General features: G+C 49.5%; 1 protein-coding gene across 3 annotated transcripts in view; it reads right to left on the reverse strand.

Moving 5' to 3' along the window:
• AHRR (aryl hydrocarbon receptor repressor) overlaps positions 1 to 17,807 on the reverse strand; it is an 82,453-nt gene that overhangs the window by 19,407 nt on the left and 45,239 nt on the right. For 2 of the 3 annotated variants that reach the window (XM_014734950.3, XM_070246167.1), the window contains one exon: positions 1,547 to 1,636. The exons of the other annotated variant lie outside the window; for it this stretch is intronic. In XM_014734950.3, the coding sequence (XP_014590436.1) occupies positions 1,547 to 1,636 (90 nt within the window). The remainder of the gene's footprint in view (positions 1 to 1,546; positions 1,637 to 17,807) is intronic. 3 annotated transcript variants of the gene reach the window in all.

Genomic DNA, 17,807 nt, shown 5'->3' on the forward strand with positions numbered 1-17,807 from the left:
TGCTCATCAGCAGCCGTGCTGTAGCGGCATCCCACATACAGAATAGAGGAAGGTGGGCACAGATGCTAGCTCAGGGACAATCTTCCTCAAAAAAAAAAGGTGGTTTTGATGGAAATTAGATCAGAGGCTTCGCCAGCCTCAGGGGCCGGAAGCAGACTAGAATGTCCACAACGCATCAGGATCCACGTACTCCAGTCTGGGCTTCCACCACCCTCGCTTCCGGGCACCCCTTGGTTTTCATTATATACTCCACGTGTTGCCTCTCGGATCCAAACCCCCTTTCATTGCTTGGCTCTGACCCCAGGTCCTGCGAACAGTTCCCCTCTGCCAGCAAAGGTCCCGGGGCCCTGCAGGCAGCAGGTGAGTCCCCTCGAGTGTCGGCTGCATCAGGGGCAGCTCCCAGTGACCTCCCCAAGTCTCGCCAACGTCCCCAGGGGTGGTTTCCTCCTGGCCAGCATGACACTACTTGTGCCAATGTCGGGTGGGGGTCTCCAAAATGTGCTCCCTGCTGGGCGCCCAGCCTCAGTCCCGCCGGCACTGCCTCCCCCGCTAAGTCTGCACCCCTTTATTGTTAATCCCATGTTACTAGTTAACAATTCTTTATACTAAACTTAGATTAATTCTTTATATTAAACTGTTCAAAGCACTGCACAGTTTCTGCCTCCAGACGGGACCCTGACTGACACACAGTTTTCTTCTTTCTCAGAGTGCTATTTTGTTCTTTCTCAAATCCGCCTGTTGGGGGTCTCAGATTCTTCAGGGAGAGCGCACTCTGTTAGGGCTTAGGCTTCCTGTGCGTCTGTAACTTTGTGTTGTGAGCTCCTCTTCAGAGTGGATACTTCCATGGGGCGGCTTGTGGTGGTGCAGCTAAGGGTCACATGCCCCAGCGACCTCATCGTCCACGACCAGTTTAAACTCCAGGCTCAGGAGGCTGCAGTCTGCAGTTGGCAAACTCAGATCTGGGTTTCAGACTCAAGCTCTGTGTTTCTCACAGGAGTCTTCTCCTTCCCAGAGCCGGCAGAGAAGCCCGTCTCCTCTCCCGGGCCCTGGGTGGGACTTTCACACCTTTTCTTGGAGGAGCCGCCCTTCTAGGATCCCAGGGTGGGATGGGCCCCAACCTCTGCCTCCGCCTCAACGTCTAGAATCACCGACCTGGGCTGGCCTGGGACAGCACTCCCAGCGAATTACCTGCATGCGAAGAAGGGCATTTCCAGAACACACACTGTCCCGAATGTACCATGCGTCTGGGGCTGAAGAATCGACACTGAGGGTGAGGAGAGGTCCACCCCCAGTGCCAATCGGCCACGTACCACGTGTGGAGCGCCAGGCCGTGCCACAGCCAGCACAGTCGCTGCCCTCACTCTCAGGACACCTGGGTCTCTCGCTGTGACTCCGAGCCCCAGACACAGCTGGGTGTGGAATCTTTGTCTGATAAAAGCTCCGTGATAAGAAAAGCTTGATTTTAGAGATGTTTCAAACCTCGAAGACAATACGTGTTTACAAGGTGACAGAAGCTAACGTGCAGCAGATCAAAAGCTGCGTTTACCTGGTGGAAGCCCAGATAGTCCATGATGGTTGCTGATGCGTAGAATATCATGCCTTCCGCGCTCACGACCAGAGCGAAGCCATGGAGGGACTGGAAGAGACAAAAAGTTGAGTTGGCTCCTAGGCACACTAGTGAAATCACAATTTTTCAAAATGAAAAAGTGCAAGCATTGATTTGCTTGAGTTTTCAACCATTTCTCCTGCTTTGTAGTCTGTATTCATAACCTCAGAAACTCCCACTTCTGATTTATTTATGACACTTTTGAAACAGACCCAAGTTGGCGGGTGACCTGAGAACTGGGTCATGGTCTGCAAGCCTCAGACTTGGGTTCTCCTAATGCTTATTTCAAATTTATGTTTTATAAAATATAGACATCATCATGACAAGATACCATCAGTACTGAAACAAAACAGGAACCTTTATTTCACCCATGTGGATTTCCCCCTTCATGCACTTTCTTCTATTTTGGTTTTTCTAAGAGTTTTTATCATGAAAAAACGTTGAAAGGCATCAAGTGCTGTTTCTGTATCTACTGAAATAGTCACAGACGTTTTCTTCAGTCTGTTAGTGTGGTGAAAACTGATGGATTTTCTGATGATGAATCATTTTTCGTATATGCAGTCAACCTTATCTGATCATAATTCTCTTATATGCTCTTGGAATTGGTTCATTTTACTGAGGAGACAGTCATCTGTATTTAAGGAAAGCCAGCCTAGAAGCTTCTCTCCTTATTTTGGTGTCAAGTACACCTAATCACCAAAAAATGAGTCAGACTCCTTGCCCTCTTCTTTCATTTTCTGGACCCACTTATTTAAGACGAGGGTGCTGCGTTCCTTGAATGTTTGGTTCTCCTCAGCTCTAATCATCCAGTTAGGGCACATTGTGGGGAGACAGGAAGTGAAAACAGGTAGATTTTGCTATCACATCAGTTTGTTTAATGGTTGTTATTATTCAAGTTTTTAAATTTTTTCTTAGATCGACTAGGGCATCTTAAAATATTTTCTAGTAATGCATCCATTTCATCTGGATTTTAAATGTATTAATGTGTCTTCACAATATTTTTATGATTATTAAATCTCAGTTCTAGCCATAATTATCGTGGGACTTGTGTGTGGAGAAAAGTAACACACGTAGCTGTGTTGTGCTTGAGAGAGAGTCTTCTTTCACCTGAAAGGCAAGACCTCTGGCCCCACCCTGCAGTGGCTTCTCTGGATCATCACCAGTGAAGATGCGCAAAGCACCACAGCCACTTGACCACATGGCCAGTGGGCATTCTACCATCTGTCATCTTCTTCTTCATCATGACAGAGAAAGTGGCAGCACACACTAGGAGGTCTTCCTGAGTGTCAGGCGCCCTTTGTGGAACGTCTCCTTCAACTCCACATCGCGTCCACGAGGCAGGAACAGCTATGACTCTACGCGGCCAGGAGCTGGAGGTGCGGGAGGCTGAGGCACCGGACAGTGGAGTGCATAAATATTTCAATTTTTAACGTTCAGACCGTCGACATTTAGAGACCTCGAGTGAGCCTCCATAAAGTCTGTGGCTATCGGCATCTACCATAATTTCATTTCCCTTAATTCCTGGCCATGCTGGGTGCCTTTTCCTTTCCTTTTTTTCTTTTAAATCTTTGCCAATTTGAAAAGTGATAAATTATTTTACCATTATTATAATTTTCACTTCTTTGATTATTAATGAGATTGAAAACATTTCAGACATTCATTGGTAACCTGTATTTCTTCTCTGGTAAACTTCCCATGCATGTGCTAATTTTTCTATTAGCATTTATAAATATCAGTTTCTAAGAGCTTTTAAACTGCTGATATTGATGATTTCCAGGAAGCACAGGATAACAGCAGTCACTGAAATCCAAATCCCCACACTTCTGAAAAATGACAGAGCACAACAAGAACAAGTCAAACAATTCAAATCCAGGCCCTCATTAAAATGAGAACAGAGACACCTGATAAACTTCAAATTACAAACAAGCAGAAAAGGCAACACCAAGTCCCAGCATGCTTAAAATGACTATTTTAAAAGGAAAAATATGTTTAACCCTCCTCAAGAAACTAGAGAAAGAAGAGCCAATTAAATCCAATGTAAGTAGAGGGAGGAAAAGTAAAAGTGTGTGAAAAATCAATGAAAATTGTTTAAAGCAGTCAAATAATAAAAATCATCAACAAAGTCAAAATTTGGTTCTTTGAAAAGAGTAATAAAATTGATAAACCCCTAGAAAGATTGATCAATAAAAATACAAATCACTGACACCAGGAATTTAAAAGAATACATCATTACAGATCCTACAGACATTAAAAGGATAAGGAAACATTAAGAATGATATTCAAGAATTTAACAATGTAAATGAAATGGAAAAAGTCATTGAAAAACACTAACAAAAGTGATATAAGAAGAACTATAAAATCTAAATAAATATCTATTAAACAAATTAAATTTGTAATCAAAACTTTCCCACAAAGAAAACTCCAGACCCAGATCAAAAAACATAAAATATCCAGGAATAAATCTAATAAAAGATGTGCAAGACCTACACACTGAAAACTATGAAACAGTGTGGAGAGAAGACCTTGATAAGCTAAGAGATAAGCAACGTCCCTGGATTGAAAGATTCAATCTCCCTAAATTAATCTGTAGATATAATGTAATCCCAACCATAGTCACAGGTGGGTTCTTTTCTTTTTGTAGAAATTGTCAAGCTGATTCTAAAATTTATATGGAATTGCAAATGGCACAGACTTGCCAAAGCAATCATGTTAAAGGAGAATGAGATTGTGGGTCTCGTACTAACTGACTTCCTGACTTACCACAAAGCTGTGGCATCTAGACAGCGTGGTGCTGGCATAAGGACAGACAAACTGACCTTCAATCAAGCGCCAGGCCAATCCCAGAGGGAAGGAAGGTCTGTTAAACCAATGTGTCTGGGACAGCTGGTTATCTGTACAGAGAAAATGAAGCCTGACTCCCATTTCATTCCACTACAAAGATCAATTCAAGAGATCTCTTAGACCTAAACACAAAACCCCAAGAATCATAAAGTTTCCAGAAGAAAACACAGGAAAAGATCTTCGTGAGTTTGCAGTAGGCAGATTTGGATAGGTTATAAAAACACTAACCCTTAGCAAAAAAACTTGATAAATTGGACTTTATTAAAAGACATCATTAAAAACTAAAGACAATGGGGCTGGCCTGGTGGCAGAGTGGGTAAGTTCATGCACTCTGCTTCAGCAGCCCAGGGTTTGAAGGTTCAGATCCCTGGTACGGACCTAGTGCTTGTCAAGCCATGCTATGGCAGCATCCTACGTCAAAAATGGAGGAAGACTAGCACAGATGTTAACTCAGGGCCAATCTTCCTCATAAAACATAAATTAGTTAATTAATAAAGAGACAAGCCACAGACTGAGGAAAAAACATATTGATAGTACATTGACAAAGGACTTTATCCAGAATATATAAAGAACTTTTACAAATCAACAATAAAAATATGAATAATCCAATTTTTAAAACTAGGCAAAAGGTTCAAACAGATACTTTACAAAAGAGTGAGGAATGCCTAGTATTCACGTGAAAATGTGTCCAACATCATTAGTCACAGGGAAATGTGAATTAAAACCACATTAAGATACCATTTCACAAACTAGGATGGCCACAGTCGAAAGGACTTGACGACAGTGACTGTTGGTGAGGACGAGAAGCACGACTGGTGAGAACGTAACATGCTGCAATGACTCTGGAAACTTCTGCAGCTCATTATAAAAGTAACACGCATCTGCACCACGACCCAGAAACTCTGCTCTTAGCAATTATCCAAGTGAAATGGGTGTGTTCACAAAAAATACTCGAACAAGAATGTTCCTAGTGGCTTTACTCATAATGGTCAAAAACTGGAAATACCCCAAACATCCTTCAACCGGAGGATGCACACCGCAGCATAATCACACATGGAACACGATTACACAACGAAAAAGAACACACCACAGATCATGCAAAAACACAGATGAATCTCGAAAACATTGTGTCAAGTAAAGGAAACCAGACACAAAAGTACGTCCCTATGCATCTTTTTATATGAAATCCAACAGCAGGCCACGCTAATCTATACTGATAAATACCAGAAAGTGGCTCCCTGGGGTGGCAGAGGGGAACTAATTAAATAAAAGTGGTAGAAATACCTATATTCAAATAAATTTGAAAACCTCAATCAAGTATATTTTTTTCAGGAAAATATAATTTACCAGAATTGACCACTAGAGATAAAAACCTTAAAAGATCAATTTCTGCAGAAGAAATAGAGAAAGTTATCAAGTAACAACCCCAGGAAAATGCACCAGGCCCACATGGTTTTAAATTGAAATTCTACCAAATCTTTAAAGATCAGATAACACCAATGCCCCATAAATTGTCCTAGAATATAGACAGTGAAGGAAAATTTCTAATTCTTTTTAAGAAGTATAACATTGACACATAACTCTGATAAGGAAAGTACAATAAAAAATAAAATTACAAACCTTTGACTATTGATGCAAATGTGCTAAATCAAATATTGGCAAACTGACTCTAATTTCACATTAAGAAATGAATACATCATGACCAAGTGGATTCATTCCAGGAATGCAAGGTTGGCTTGACATTAGGAAATTCATTAATATAATACACCACATTTATAAATCTAAGGACAAACATCTATGATTATCTCCATAGATGGCAAAAATGCTCTCAACAAAATTCAACACTCATTCCTGATAAAAACACTCAAGAAAATAGGAATTGTGGATACTTTTTTTTTTTTTAATTTAAGATTTCTTTGCAGTTCTTTTTTCTGTGCGGGTGGGGGGAGATTGGCTCTGAGCTAACATCTATTGCCAATCTTCCTCTTTTTTTCCCCTCCCCAAAGCTCCTGTTACATAGTTGTATATCCTAGTTGTAAGTCCTTCTAGTTCTTCTATGTGGGACGCCACCACAGCTTGGCCTGATGAATGGTGTGTAGGTCCACACCCAGGATCCAAACTGACAAACCCTGGGCTGCCGAAGTGCAGTGTGTGAACTTAACCACTTGGCCACGGGGTCAGCCCCTGTGGATACATTTTTAACATGATAACATGTGTGTGTCTTATTCCTAAGGTAGCAATTTACTTAATGGGGAAACATTCGAGGTGTTTCCAGTAAGATCAGGAAGCAAGGCAAAGATGCCTACAATCTCCCATTCCAGGGATGTGTACACTATGGCCCCCAAATACGGCCTGCTGCTTGGTTTTGTAATTAAAATTTTACTGGAACACAGCCACACCCTTTCATTTACTCATCATCTACGGCCACTTTTGCATGACAACGGCAGAGATGAGTAGCTGTGATGGAGATGGCATGGCCTGCAAATCTTAAAATATTTACCATCTGGCCCTTTAAAGAAAAAGTTTGCTGACTCCTGTGCTGTAGTATTGAAGGTATGAACTGTTGGAATCAGATGAGAGAAATCAGAAATCGACAGAGCCATAAGAATTGAGAAAGAGGTAAAACGCTCTTTGCAGGTGACACCGTGGTATATCTGGAAAACTCTAGAGAAGCAATGATAAAATAACTCAAATAAAAGAATTCAGTAAGGAGGCAGCATGTAAAATTAAATTACAGGTATTCAGTAATCTTTACATACTAGAAAAATGACCAAATTAGAGGATATAATGGTGGATAAAACCCCACTTACAAACACATCAGAGAAGGTCCAGTACTTATAAATAAACCTAACAAGAAATGTGCAAAATCTATATGAAGAAAACTTTAAAACATCTGAAGAGACACAAAATTATATTTGAACAAATGGAAAGACAACCTTTGTCCTTGGACAGGATGACTCAGCATCACAAAGATGGCCATTTTTCCTAAGTGGATTTATCAATGGATTGCAACATTGTCTATATCACACTTTTTATGGAGCCAGCAAATTGATACTAAATATGGGAAGTACACATGCATTAACAGCTACAAAACACTGGAAAAAACCTAGGAGGGAGGACTGTCTTACTCAACATAAAATATACCATCAAGCCTCTATAACTAGAACAGTTTGGTCCTGGCCCATGAATAGATGAGTCAGTCAAGGCACCAGAATAGCACGTGCAGAAAAGATCCAAGTTCAAATGCAAATTTGGGACATAAAAAAGCTGTCATCTCAAACCACTGAGACAAAGACGGGCCTTTCAATAAATGGTGCTCTATCGAGATTTTGTTGTTACCGCTTTTTGTCTGTCTGTCTAATAGGCTGGATGACTATCCACAGGGATGTCTTCTGCTTCGGTGTATAAGCTGTAAGCTGACAGGCATTTCCTGAGGGGAGCATCACCTTATTCCAGGACTGCCTGTGGCCACCCGTGGCTCACTCTCTTATGACACAGATGGAGTCAGTTTGCAGTATCTTATTTAGGATAGCTTCCTCTAGGTTCACAAGCAGATGAGTAAATTTCTCCTTTGTGCTGGCTCGATCCACTTTTATCACAGGGTTTTCCTGACCTCAGCTCAGCCTTCCCTCCTTTTCTGTGCTCTGCAAGGGCTTAGGCAGCTGGGTATTTTCTGTTCCTCAAAGGTTTCCTAAAATCTGCTGTAAAAACAAGGGGACCAGGCACACCCTCCACCCTGTTCTTCCTCACTGGCACAATGGCCTTGTTCAGAGCAGCCCCCTCCCAGGCGTCCTCGGGCAACAGTCCGGCCAGTGGGCAGAGGCTGGGGTTCTGCTTCCTGAGGCCGCTCTGGTCTGCTCCCCTCAGGCTCCTGCAGGAAGGCAGCGGCTTTCAGGACAGGAGGGGAGTGGGAGGGCTGGAGACCCACATCCTGAGCCCACTCGCTCCACCTGCCAGCCTCCACAGGGTCAGGCTTCGGTCTCAGGGAGCCAAGCGGAACCTTCCCCAGCACAAACGTCTTCTTGCTGCGATGTCTTGTCTTTCTCCTTTTCTATCTACTTTTTCTTTTCAGTTAATTGTGTGGTAGATTTTCTGCCTTCCTCATTTCAAGGTAGAATGTCACTTTCATTTCAGACATTTCATTTCAGGGTGTCAGGGGCGAGGGAATCATGGAACTGCCAACCAGGGTCCAGTTCAAATCAGAGGGTGTGTGTCCTTCCCAAAGATGACATTATACTATACACAACTCCAGAGGGAAAAGCCTCAGGGAAAAGGATGCAGCCTTCCAGCCTCAAACAGAACGTTGCTCCGCTGCAAAGCCACACTTGCAGCCACCAAAGCATAATTCACAAAGGAGAAATCACAGCTCTGGTGGAAATATAAACTAAACACCAGTCCTAGATCTTACTCAAGAGGGAAGCAGCAAGATGTCAAAACCAGTCCAGAAAGTGTTTGAGAAGCAGGTGTTTACAGGCACGGAGGATAAGACTGCTGTGTTAGATGCACAGCTAGAGCCCCTGATAACCCTGCAGTGCCGGCTCCCACACGACTGGGAAAGGACGTGCTACCCAATCTTTGCCTTATTTCACAGTTTCAGCTAACTTTCCTGACACAGAGGTGCAAACACTGAGGGGGGGTGCTTCACAGGGGGATTTAAACTTTGTGCCGAGTTTTCTGAGCAAGAAGTCCAGGCTAACATAGCCCCCAGCTGCAGTGGCTGTGCTAAACGGCCTGGCACCAGACAACGACCACATCTCACTGCCGAGCCATTACCACCTCCCACCCCTGAGCCCCAGAGAAAGAATGGGAAATCAACGCCAACAACACACGTATCCACCGAGCTGTCCAGGAGCCAGACAAACCATGCTGCCATTTTAATTCCTGCGTGGCTCCAGGGGACTGTCTGGTCCCCATCCTGGTATCTCTGACTAGAGAAGGGGAAGTCCAATATTTGCCTGGCCCTCGTCCTAGTGGGCTATTCGAGTTTGAATCTCCCCCAAGTGCCTCTCTTCTTGGACTTACAGTATTTACTGGGTGGGGGTGGGGGGGGGGTGTGGCTGTGAAACATTTGGGATTTGTTTATTTATACCGTTTAACAAAAGGCCAAATGTGCCTGTATGGTGGCCACAGAGGAAACAGCTCTTCTCCTGGGGTTTGGATCAATCTCTAGGACGTGAAGCAGACCCTGAACGGAGGGTGTGAAAAGCCTTGTCGTGTGAGCATTTTCCCAAACAGACTGGATTGTGCACCGGAAGGCACATCAGCCCCACCGGGAGACCAATGAGTCTGGATACTAATGTCTCACCACTTCCTGTGCCACTTCAGAGTTTTTACCTAAAAATATGAGACCTTCTCCTCTGTTTCCATTGGTGTGGAGTTTTTCTAAAGCACCTTTAGTCTCTGTACCTGTGACAAGGCTGGGACCCACCAAGGCTCAGATTTCTGTGTCCCAACCAAGACAGTACATTTTTTAATGACAGTTTTTAAAAATTGTGGTGAAATATACATAACATAAAACTCATCATTTTAACCATTTTTAAGCGTATAGTTCAGGGGCATTAAGTCCACTCACATTGTTGTGCACCCATCCTCACCATCCATCTCGAGAATTTGTTTTCATCTTCCCAAACCGAAACACTGTCCCTATTAAACACTGACTCCCCCCGGACCCAGCCCCTTGGAACCACCATCCTACTGTCTGTTTCTATTAATCTGATGACTCCAGGAAGCTCAGATGCGTGGAATCACACAATATTGGTGATTTTGTGTCCGGCTTATTTCACTTAGCATCCACATTGTAGCATGTGTCAGAATTTCCTTTCTTTTTAAGGCTGAGTAATATTCCATTCCATAGATAGACCACTGCTCATCCATCCACCCGTCAATGGACACTTGGGCTGCTTCCACCCTTTGGCTGTTGTGAATGCTGCTGCTCTGGATGTGGGGGTGCAAGATGGTGAGAGCACTTTCAAGAAGGAAAGTATCCAAGGTAAACATGAAAATTCATTTCAACAACACTGCTCTTCCTTGCAATTGCTGCCCGGGAAAAAGAAGGTCGAGATGATGCTGCCACCCTACAGAGCTAGAGGTCATTTTTAAAGAAAAGTGGCAGACTGGCCTTTCAGACTGCAACTCCGAGGCCCTCCTGCCCTGGTGCTTCACCGGGAAGTCCTGGAGCTCCTGTTCTGCCGGAAGTTGTCTGCACCTGCACCTGCATCCCTCCGGCCCTGTGCTCACCGGACGGGACACAGCTGGGGTCCTGGGGGCTGGCACCGCCAGAGGATGGTGGGCTCCAGGCTGTGGCAGGGAGAACGGGGCTGGTACCACCCACTTCCCAGCAGGGACAGGCGCACGCTCAGACAATCCAGGAATGCACAGTGCCTAGCACCTACTGGCGCTCAATGGATGAGGCACCGTCAACACAGCGGCTCACAGCCTATCAGGAGCCGGCAGTAACTCCCAGGACGGTGGGCAGGGGAACCCTGCAGGCCGCCCGTCCAATGCCCACCCCCTCAAGCCTCACAGCCTTGCCCCTGGGATCTGGCCAGAGGTAGGGTAGGCGATGCTGGGGTCCACTGAGGGGCTGTCAGTTCTGCTAACAGACTACCAGAGCGACTGTTCACTGTCCCGGCAAATCACTAAAATGTGAGAACTTAACGTGATGAGCGGGCCCGTGGTCCAGGTAACGCATGCGAAAAGGGCACGTCGTCAGAGTCCACCCGCTCACACAGTGCTGGGCCTGGACCAGGAGAGGCCTGGCCTCCACTGCCGGGCAAGCTGAAGCTGTGAAGCCACTGCAGGTGCCGGGCAGCCTCCGGCCTCTCACCCAGCCCTGCCCGGAGCCGCGGAGTGAAGCAGGCGGCACCCGCTCCCGCTCCCGCACAGCTCTCGCAGTTCAGAGGGTGCCGCGTCCTGATGGTGTCCTACTAATAATAGTTCAAAGATCAAAGAAATGTTCAAGGCTTGAGTATGTAAAATGCATTCCTAAAAAAGATTTTATGAGATTAGTCACAACCAAAAACAACCTTAATTTTCACTCATAAGGCAGAAATTTAAAAAAGAAAAAAAAGACCATAAAATGCTGTTTGCCGAGTCATATGGATTCAATATCAGATTGACTTTCTGGTCCAGAATCATCGTGCCAAATTCTTTTGCACATGTGGGACCATCTCTCAAATATGCATCGCGAACGTTTGTTTGTTTTTTCTCCCTCTCTTTTTTAATCCTACAAGAGTTTTGTGTTTTTTTAAAACACGGTCCATGGAAAATGAGATCACTTTTCCAAGTGGAAAAAAGGATTTGGCCCCAAGCTTAAGGCTGCGCTTTTTTAAGAGAAAAACAATCCCATCTACGTCCAATTACTGAGAGTCACGAAACATGCACCTGCCACTTCAGCGAGACAACGGGGTCCCCATGGCGGGGTTCGCGGTGCCGGCACCTCCCTCCTGGCTCTGCCCCGCAGACATGAAGGGCAAACACGGGAGGAAGCCGGGACTTCCTTTGGCGAGCCCTGTGAACACCCTGATCTGCGCCAGTCCCTCAGCAGAGACGGCCAGTGAGCACTTCAAAGACGGTTCCGCCAAGGTCATGGCAGAGGAAGAAAAAAGGGAAGAAGGGGCAATTCTGGAGAGCCCTCATCACCCCTCCCTGGAATAAGGGAAGTTGGGAGCTGCGCTCCCCTGAGAGCCGTTGCCGCAGTGACGGAGCAACAGCACAAGGCCAGTGCCGCTAGTCACGCGAGCGGGCACCGCGGCGTCCGCGGGGCAGCTGGCTCGCCTTGCTGGAGCCGGCTCACTCGCCGGGCTCCCCGTGGGCCTGCGTGCAAGGAGGCGGCGCTCCTGCTGGCAGCAGCACAGCTGGCTGTTTATAGATCCCACAGCAGTAAACTCAGCCTTGAAGCTCTGCCACAGGGCGGCTACAGCACTCGAAACAGCTCTTGAAAGAAGCAGTTGGCTGACTGTGGTGGGACCACAAAGACGGAGGCAGGTGCGGACCCCGGCCCTGGAGGCCAGGCCTCCTCACGCCAGCCCAGGCCCTGCTCGGGTAAGGCCACTGCCCTAGGCTCTCTGGGTCTTTCTTTCCCAAGAGAGCGACTTCTCTGTTCACAGACACCTGGGGAGTGGAGGTGCTGCAATGGTGGGATCGGAGCCTGGGCCCTGGGCCACAGCAACGCCCCCTGCAGCGCCCCTGGCCTCCCAGTGGCCAGCAGGAGTGGAGCCCAGAACTGGGCACAGCCCATGTGCACAGGCTGCCACTGCCAGACATCTATGCTCCAGCGTCCTGAGATAGGACACTGCTATCTCAGAAATACTTCAACCAAGTTCTGCCTTTTCAGCTGTGTGACCTTGGGCAAGTTAATCAACCCCTCTGGGCCTCAATTTCCTCATCGGAAAAACAGGAATGACGGCCATGACTACCTGTGAGGGCTAAATGAGTGCCACCCAGCACAGAGTAAACACAGAATCGATATTGGCTATTATTATTATTATTAGAATGCAAGATCTTGTGCTGGACACATGATTTGATACCAAGGGTGTTGAAATTATTTTCTAGAGAGAGAACAAAACCTTTTCATTTTTCAGATTGGCCCTGAGCTAACATCTGTTGTCAATCTTGTTCCTCTTCTTCTTCTTCTTCTCCTCCTCGAAGCCCCCCAGTACATAGTTGTATATTGTAGTTGTAGGTTCTCTGGCTGTGCTGTGTGGGATGCCACCTCAGCGTGGCCTGACGAGCAGTGCCATGTCTCAGGCTAGGATCCAAACTGGCGAAACCCTGGGCCACTGAAGCTGGAGTGAACGAACTTAACCACTCGGCCACGGGCCAGCCCCCAAAGCCCACTTGTTAAAACTGGGATCCACTTTCTGAATGCAAACCTCTCTCAGTGTGCAGTTTAGTTCACGAAAAGCAGAGTTATGGGCAATCAACAAACAGATGCTGTTGACGACGCTAACAGGGAAGGAAGTAGGACCTCCAAGTGGAAGAGCCAGGCGCCTCCTACTAGGGTCCTGGCGGGGGCTGCACCCCACTGGCCACCAAATGTCTGACCTCGATCTCCGGTGTGTCCTGGACCACCAGCCTCGGCCTCGTAGCCGTGGGGCCTCCAGACCTCCTGGGTCAGAATCTGTTCTGGACAGTTCCGGTCTCTCTTCTGCACGGGGGCGGCTCTCCACCCTGCAGCACCCGAGGGAGCTCTGCTCTGCCCCAGCTGCTTCAGAGCAGCAGGAAGGAGGGGCGATGCTGGGGCTGGGGTGGCCTGGGGTCGAAGCCCTCCTGACAGAAAACAATTGTCACACAGAGCAGCAGCAGCAAGGGCCGACGGCCCAGCACTTGCTGGCAGGCACTGCTGCAGAATGCGGGCACAAGCCCCTGGGGTGGTGGCAGGTGACTCCGGGCACCGCGGACCCCAGCGTCCCCTGGGTGGAACAAGCTGGGCTGGGTCCCACTGTGCCCAGCACTCCTGGAGACACTGGGTTCAGCTGCTCCCCAAGAACCAGGATGACTCAGAGCAGGTCCTCACACATGCCGGCTCTTCCTGTAGTAAGGAGCATGCTGTGCAATGACGTGGGTCACAATTTCCCAGTGGTCAGCAGGTTAGAAGCTCGACACGGTGGAAGGAACGAGGCTTACACAGCACATGGTGTGGTAAACGCAGCCCAGCACAGCAGCTCCTTCTGCGAGTCCTTCCTTCAGGTGGCTGCCCTCACCCCGTGCTGAAGTCACCTGCTGGGGACCCTGCCAGTGACCCTGGGCTGGGTGAGGGCAGGGTCTGGAACACACATGTCTGAGCCCAGGGGAGCCCAGTGCAGAGGTGGGCCTGAGTGATCATGGTGAGCAGGAACCAGTGAGGGAGAGCCAGTGAGCCCGGGTGGCAATCGTGGACAGTTGGGGGCTCATGGTAGATGGTTGGGGGCTCATGGTGGATGGTCGGGGCTCATGATGGATGGCTGGAGGATCATGGTGGACGTTGGGGGCTCATAGTGGATGGTTGGGGGCTCATGGTGGACGGTTGGGGGCTCATGGTGGACGTTGGGGGCTCATGGTGGATGGTCAGGGGCTCATGGTGGATGGTCGGGGCTCATGATGGATGGCTGGAGGATCATGGTGGACGTTGGGGGCTCATAGCGGATGGTTGGGGGCTCATGGTGGACGGTTGGGGGCTCATGGTGGACGTTGGGGGCTCATGGTGGATGGTCAGGGGCTCATGGTGGAGGGTCGGGGGCTCATGGTGGAGGGTCGGGGCTCATGATGGAGAGTCTTGGGGGTCTAAAAGCCACAAAGTGGCCAGGCCTGGCCAGGCCCCCAACACCTGCACCATTCTCTGGGTGGGGCAGGAGCCATGTGCTTCTGATCCACAGGGAGGCTGCTGAGCGGGCAGAAGCTATAACCTCTGGGGCTCTGGCAGGACACAGTCTGAGATGGGGCACAAGCTGCGGGCAGTGCCCTCTGGTTGCCTGGGATGCCTGACACACATCATCAGGCTGGAGATGAGGGGCGGGGGTGGGAAGTCAGAGAGTGGGGAGCAGTCCTGGGGGCAAGGAGAGGGCTGCCTTTCCCGAGTGTCCATTCACAGGTGGCCCCTGCAAAACCTCTACTTACTTACGCATTCGTTTATGTCTATTGAGCCCCTGAAAAAAAGCCACATCAAAGGAGTCTTGGAACAAGCCCAGCAGTTACGACAGAAGATAATAAAGTACAGATTTCTCTGTGCAAAGGACCCAAAAGGAAGCAGGAGACCCTGACCAGGAGATGAAGCTGTGAGTGCTGGTCCCAGAAACGAGCGGGCGCAGGCATGGGGCCATCAAGGAGCTCTCTCAGGGAGCTGGGTAGGAGCTTGGGGGGTGCTGGGGGGCCTCCAGCCATGGACCCACAAAAACATACCCACCAGCATCGCCCAGGCACCTGCCCTGGGTCCCCTCACTCCTGTCCTTCCAAAGCTGGGGACCGAGGTGGCTGAGCAACGATGCCTTCTGCAGCCCGCCAACCCAAGGGAGACAAGCCTGGAGTCAGCCCTGACCAGGGAACAGCCCCTGACCCCAGGGCCAGGGTTCTGTGTCTGGGTCTCAGACCCCCCTCGGTGGGCTGGACCCCTGCTCCATGCCGCGCCGCCCCTTCCACCCCCAGGGCTCTGCTCTGCCTTCCTGGGCCTATGGCTGCTGTGCCCTATCTGCAAGGGCAGCCGAGTTTGATCAGGAGTCCTCTGGGGCTTCATGCCTACTTTTCCCAGCTAGAGTTTCCGGAGGACCTGGGGTCTCCTAGCTGTGCGCCAAGCACCAAGCGCAGGAAACCAAAGAGGGAGATCCTGCTCCATGACCGCCTGTCACGGGGCCCCACGTGGACCTCCTGGAACGTCCACCCAGGGCTGAACCGCTCCAGGCAACTTCTTGTCAGAGCATCTGCGCAGGGGAGGTGAGCTCTGGGTCTCTCCTCAGAAGAGGATGGCCCGAAGGCGAGCAAGTCCACACACTGGCGGTGCTCCTGCAGGACACTCTGGTCCCGGGAACATCCCAGGAGCTGTGCTGGCTTCTCCAGACACCACGCTGGCACTCGGGCGTGGCCGGTGGCCACCTGTGGAGTGGATGCCTGGCTCTTGGGCCTCCCAGACATGCGAGGCCCTGGGCCCAGGACCGCTCCCACCTCAGCGGCAAGTCAGCTCCCCGCACCCTGAGGTCTGTCGCGGCTTCATCAAGGGTCCTGGAGTTCCGTAAACAGCCCAGCAGCCAGCCCAGCCCGCTCTGGTGCTTTGCCTCCACTTTGCATCCGGCAGGACGCACTCGCCTGGATGTAGGGGCAGGGCTGCTGTCAGCACACAGAGCCAGCCCTCCTCCGCCCTCTGACAGGCGTGATCCCCAGAAAGGCCGCTGGGGCCCCGGGAGTCCAGAGCTGTCTGGGGTGGAGTCGGGGGAGACAGGGCTGCGGCCTGGGCAGGGCCTTGGGGGAGCAGTTGGGGCGGGTGGGAGATCCTTTATGTGTCCTGCTGCTGCCCATCCCACCTGCCTGGGGACCGGGACCGGTGCGACGACAGGCTGCTGCCTCTGGGCACTCGTCCCCCTTCTTGTGCAAACCCCCAGCTCCTCCCCAGGCACCCCTTCCTAAAGGGACCACCCAGCTCCCCTACTCCCCTCTGACCAGGCCCGCCCCACGTCCCAGCACTGCTCCTCAGAGGAGCTGGTGTCTGACACACAGGGACACAGCACGCGGGAGCCTGGGGCGTCAGGGCAGCATGGAGCAGAGACCCCAGAGCTGAGACAAGCATGGCTTTAAGTGAATATACGTAAGAGGACAAGACGTTAGCAAAATGAAACAAAAACAGGAAATAGTTCAAACAAATCAAGAGGAAACATGAGGTATGAAAAGGTGACAAAGGCCAGAACACACTGGGGCACAGACGGCCGAGCAGCAAGAGAGGGAAGGAGAACCAGACAGACACGAAAGAAATGCTGGAAAATGGGAGGATGCACACAGACGTCCAAGGTCTGATGGTGGCAGTTCCAGCAGATGAAGCACTAAGGGGGGGTGGGGGGAAAGTGGGGGAGGGCTGAGGCCGTGATGGAAATACAGTGTCCAGAGACCTCAGACGAAAGACCTCAGAGCACCAAGCAGGTGGCACAGACGAAAAGCACAGCACAGTAAAATCTAAGAATATCGAAGCCAAAGGAAAATTACAAAAGCTCCCAGGGAGAGCGAGAGCGCCAGGCACCAGCAGACTTGTCAACAGCAGCAAGGACACTGCAGACAACAGGGCAATATTTCTGAAGGCTGAAGGAAAAACTGTGAACCTAAAATTCTACATTCAGCCAAATTATTATCCAAATGTGAAGGCGTAACGTTCTTGAGCACGTGGAGGGACCCGGGAATACTTCACACCAAGACCCACGTGGAAATGCTCTGGGGAAGCATTCCCAGGAAGAGGAACACGTGGGGGGACACGAGACACAACAAGGAGGGCCAGAACCCCCGTGAGCTCTGAGGGGGCTTTAAAAGACGCTGGGAACAGAGATAGGAACCAGCTTCAGACAAAACCGCGAGCCCAGAGGGCCTGAGCACACTGTGTGCAAGTCTTGTTGGGAAACGTCAACATTGATAAAACACCTGGAAAGGCCAAGCAACCCCCAGAGAACAGAAGCAGAAGGCCTTTTAATCTAGCAAAGGAGGTTCAACCTCTGAGGCAGAGAGGAGGGGAGGGGAGGGGAGGGGAGGGGGAAGGGAGGGGGAGGGGAGGGGGAGGGGAGGGGGAGGGGGAGGGGGAGGGGAGGGGGAGGGGAGGGGAGGGGGAGGGGAGAGAAACCAAACCAACTGCAGCAAGAAAACAGCATAAGGACAGAAATCAGCCCCCAAAGGAGAGCATCACAAGAAGAAACAG

Source organism: Equus caballus, chromosome 21 (assembly GCF_041296265.1).
Source record: "Equus caballus isolate H_3958 breed thoroughbred chromosome 21, TB-T2T, whole genome shotgun sequence".
In the NCBI taxonomy this organism is placed as follows: Eukaryota; Metazoa; Chordata; class Mammalia; order Perissodactyla; family Equidae; genus Equus; species Equus caballus.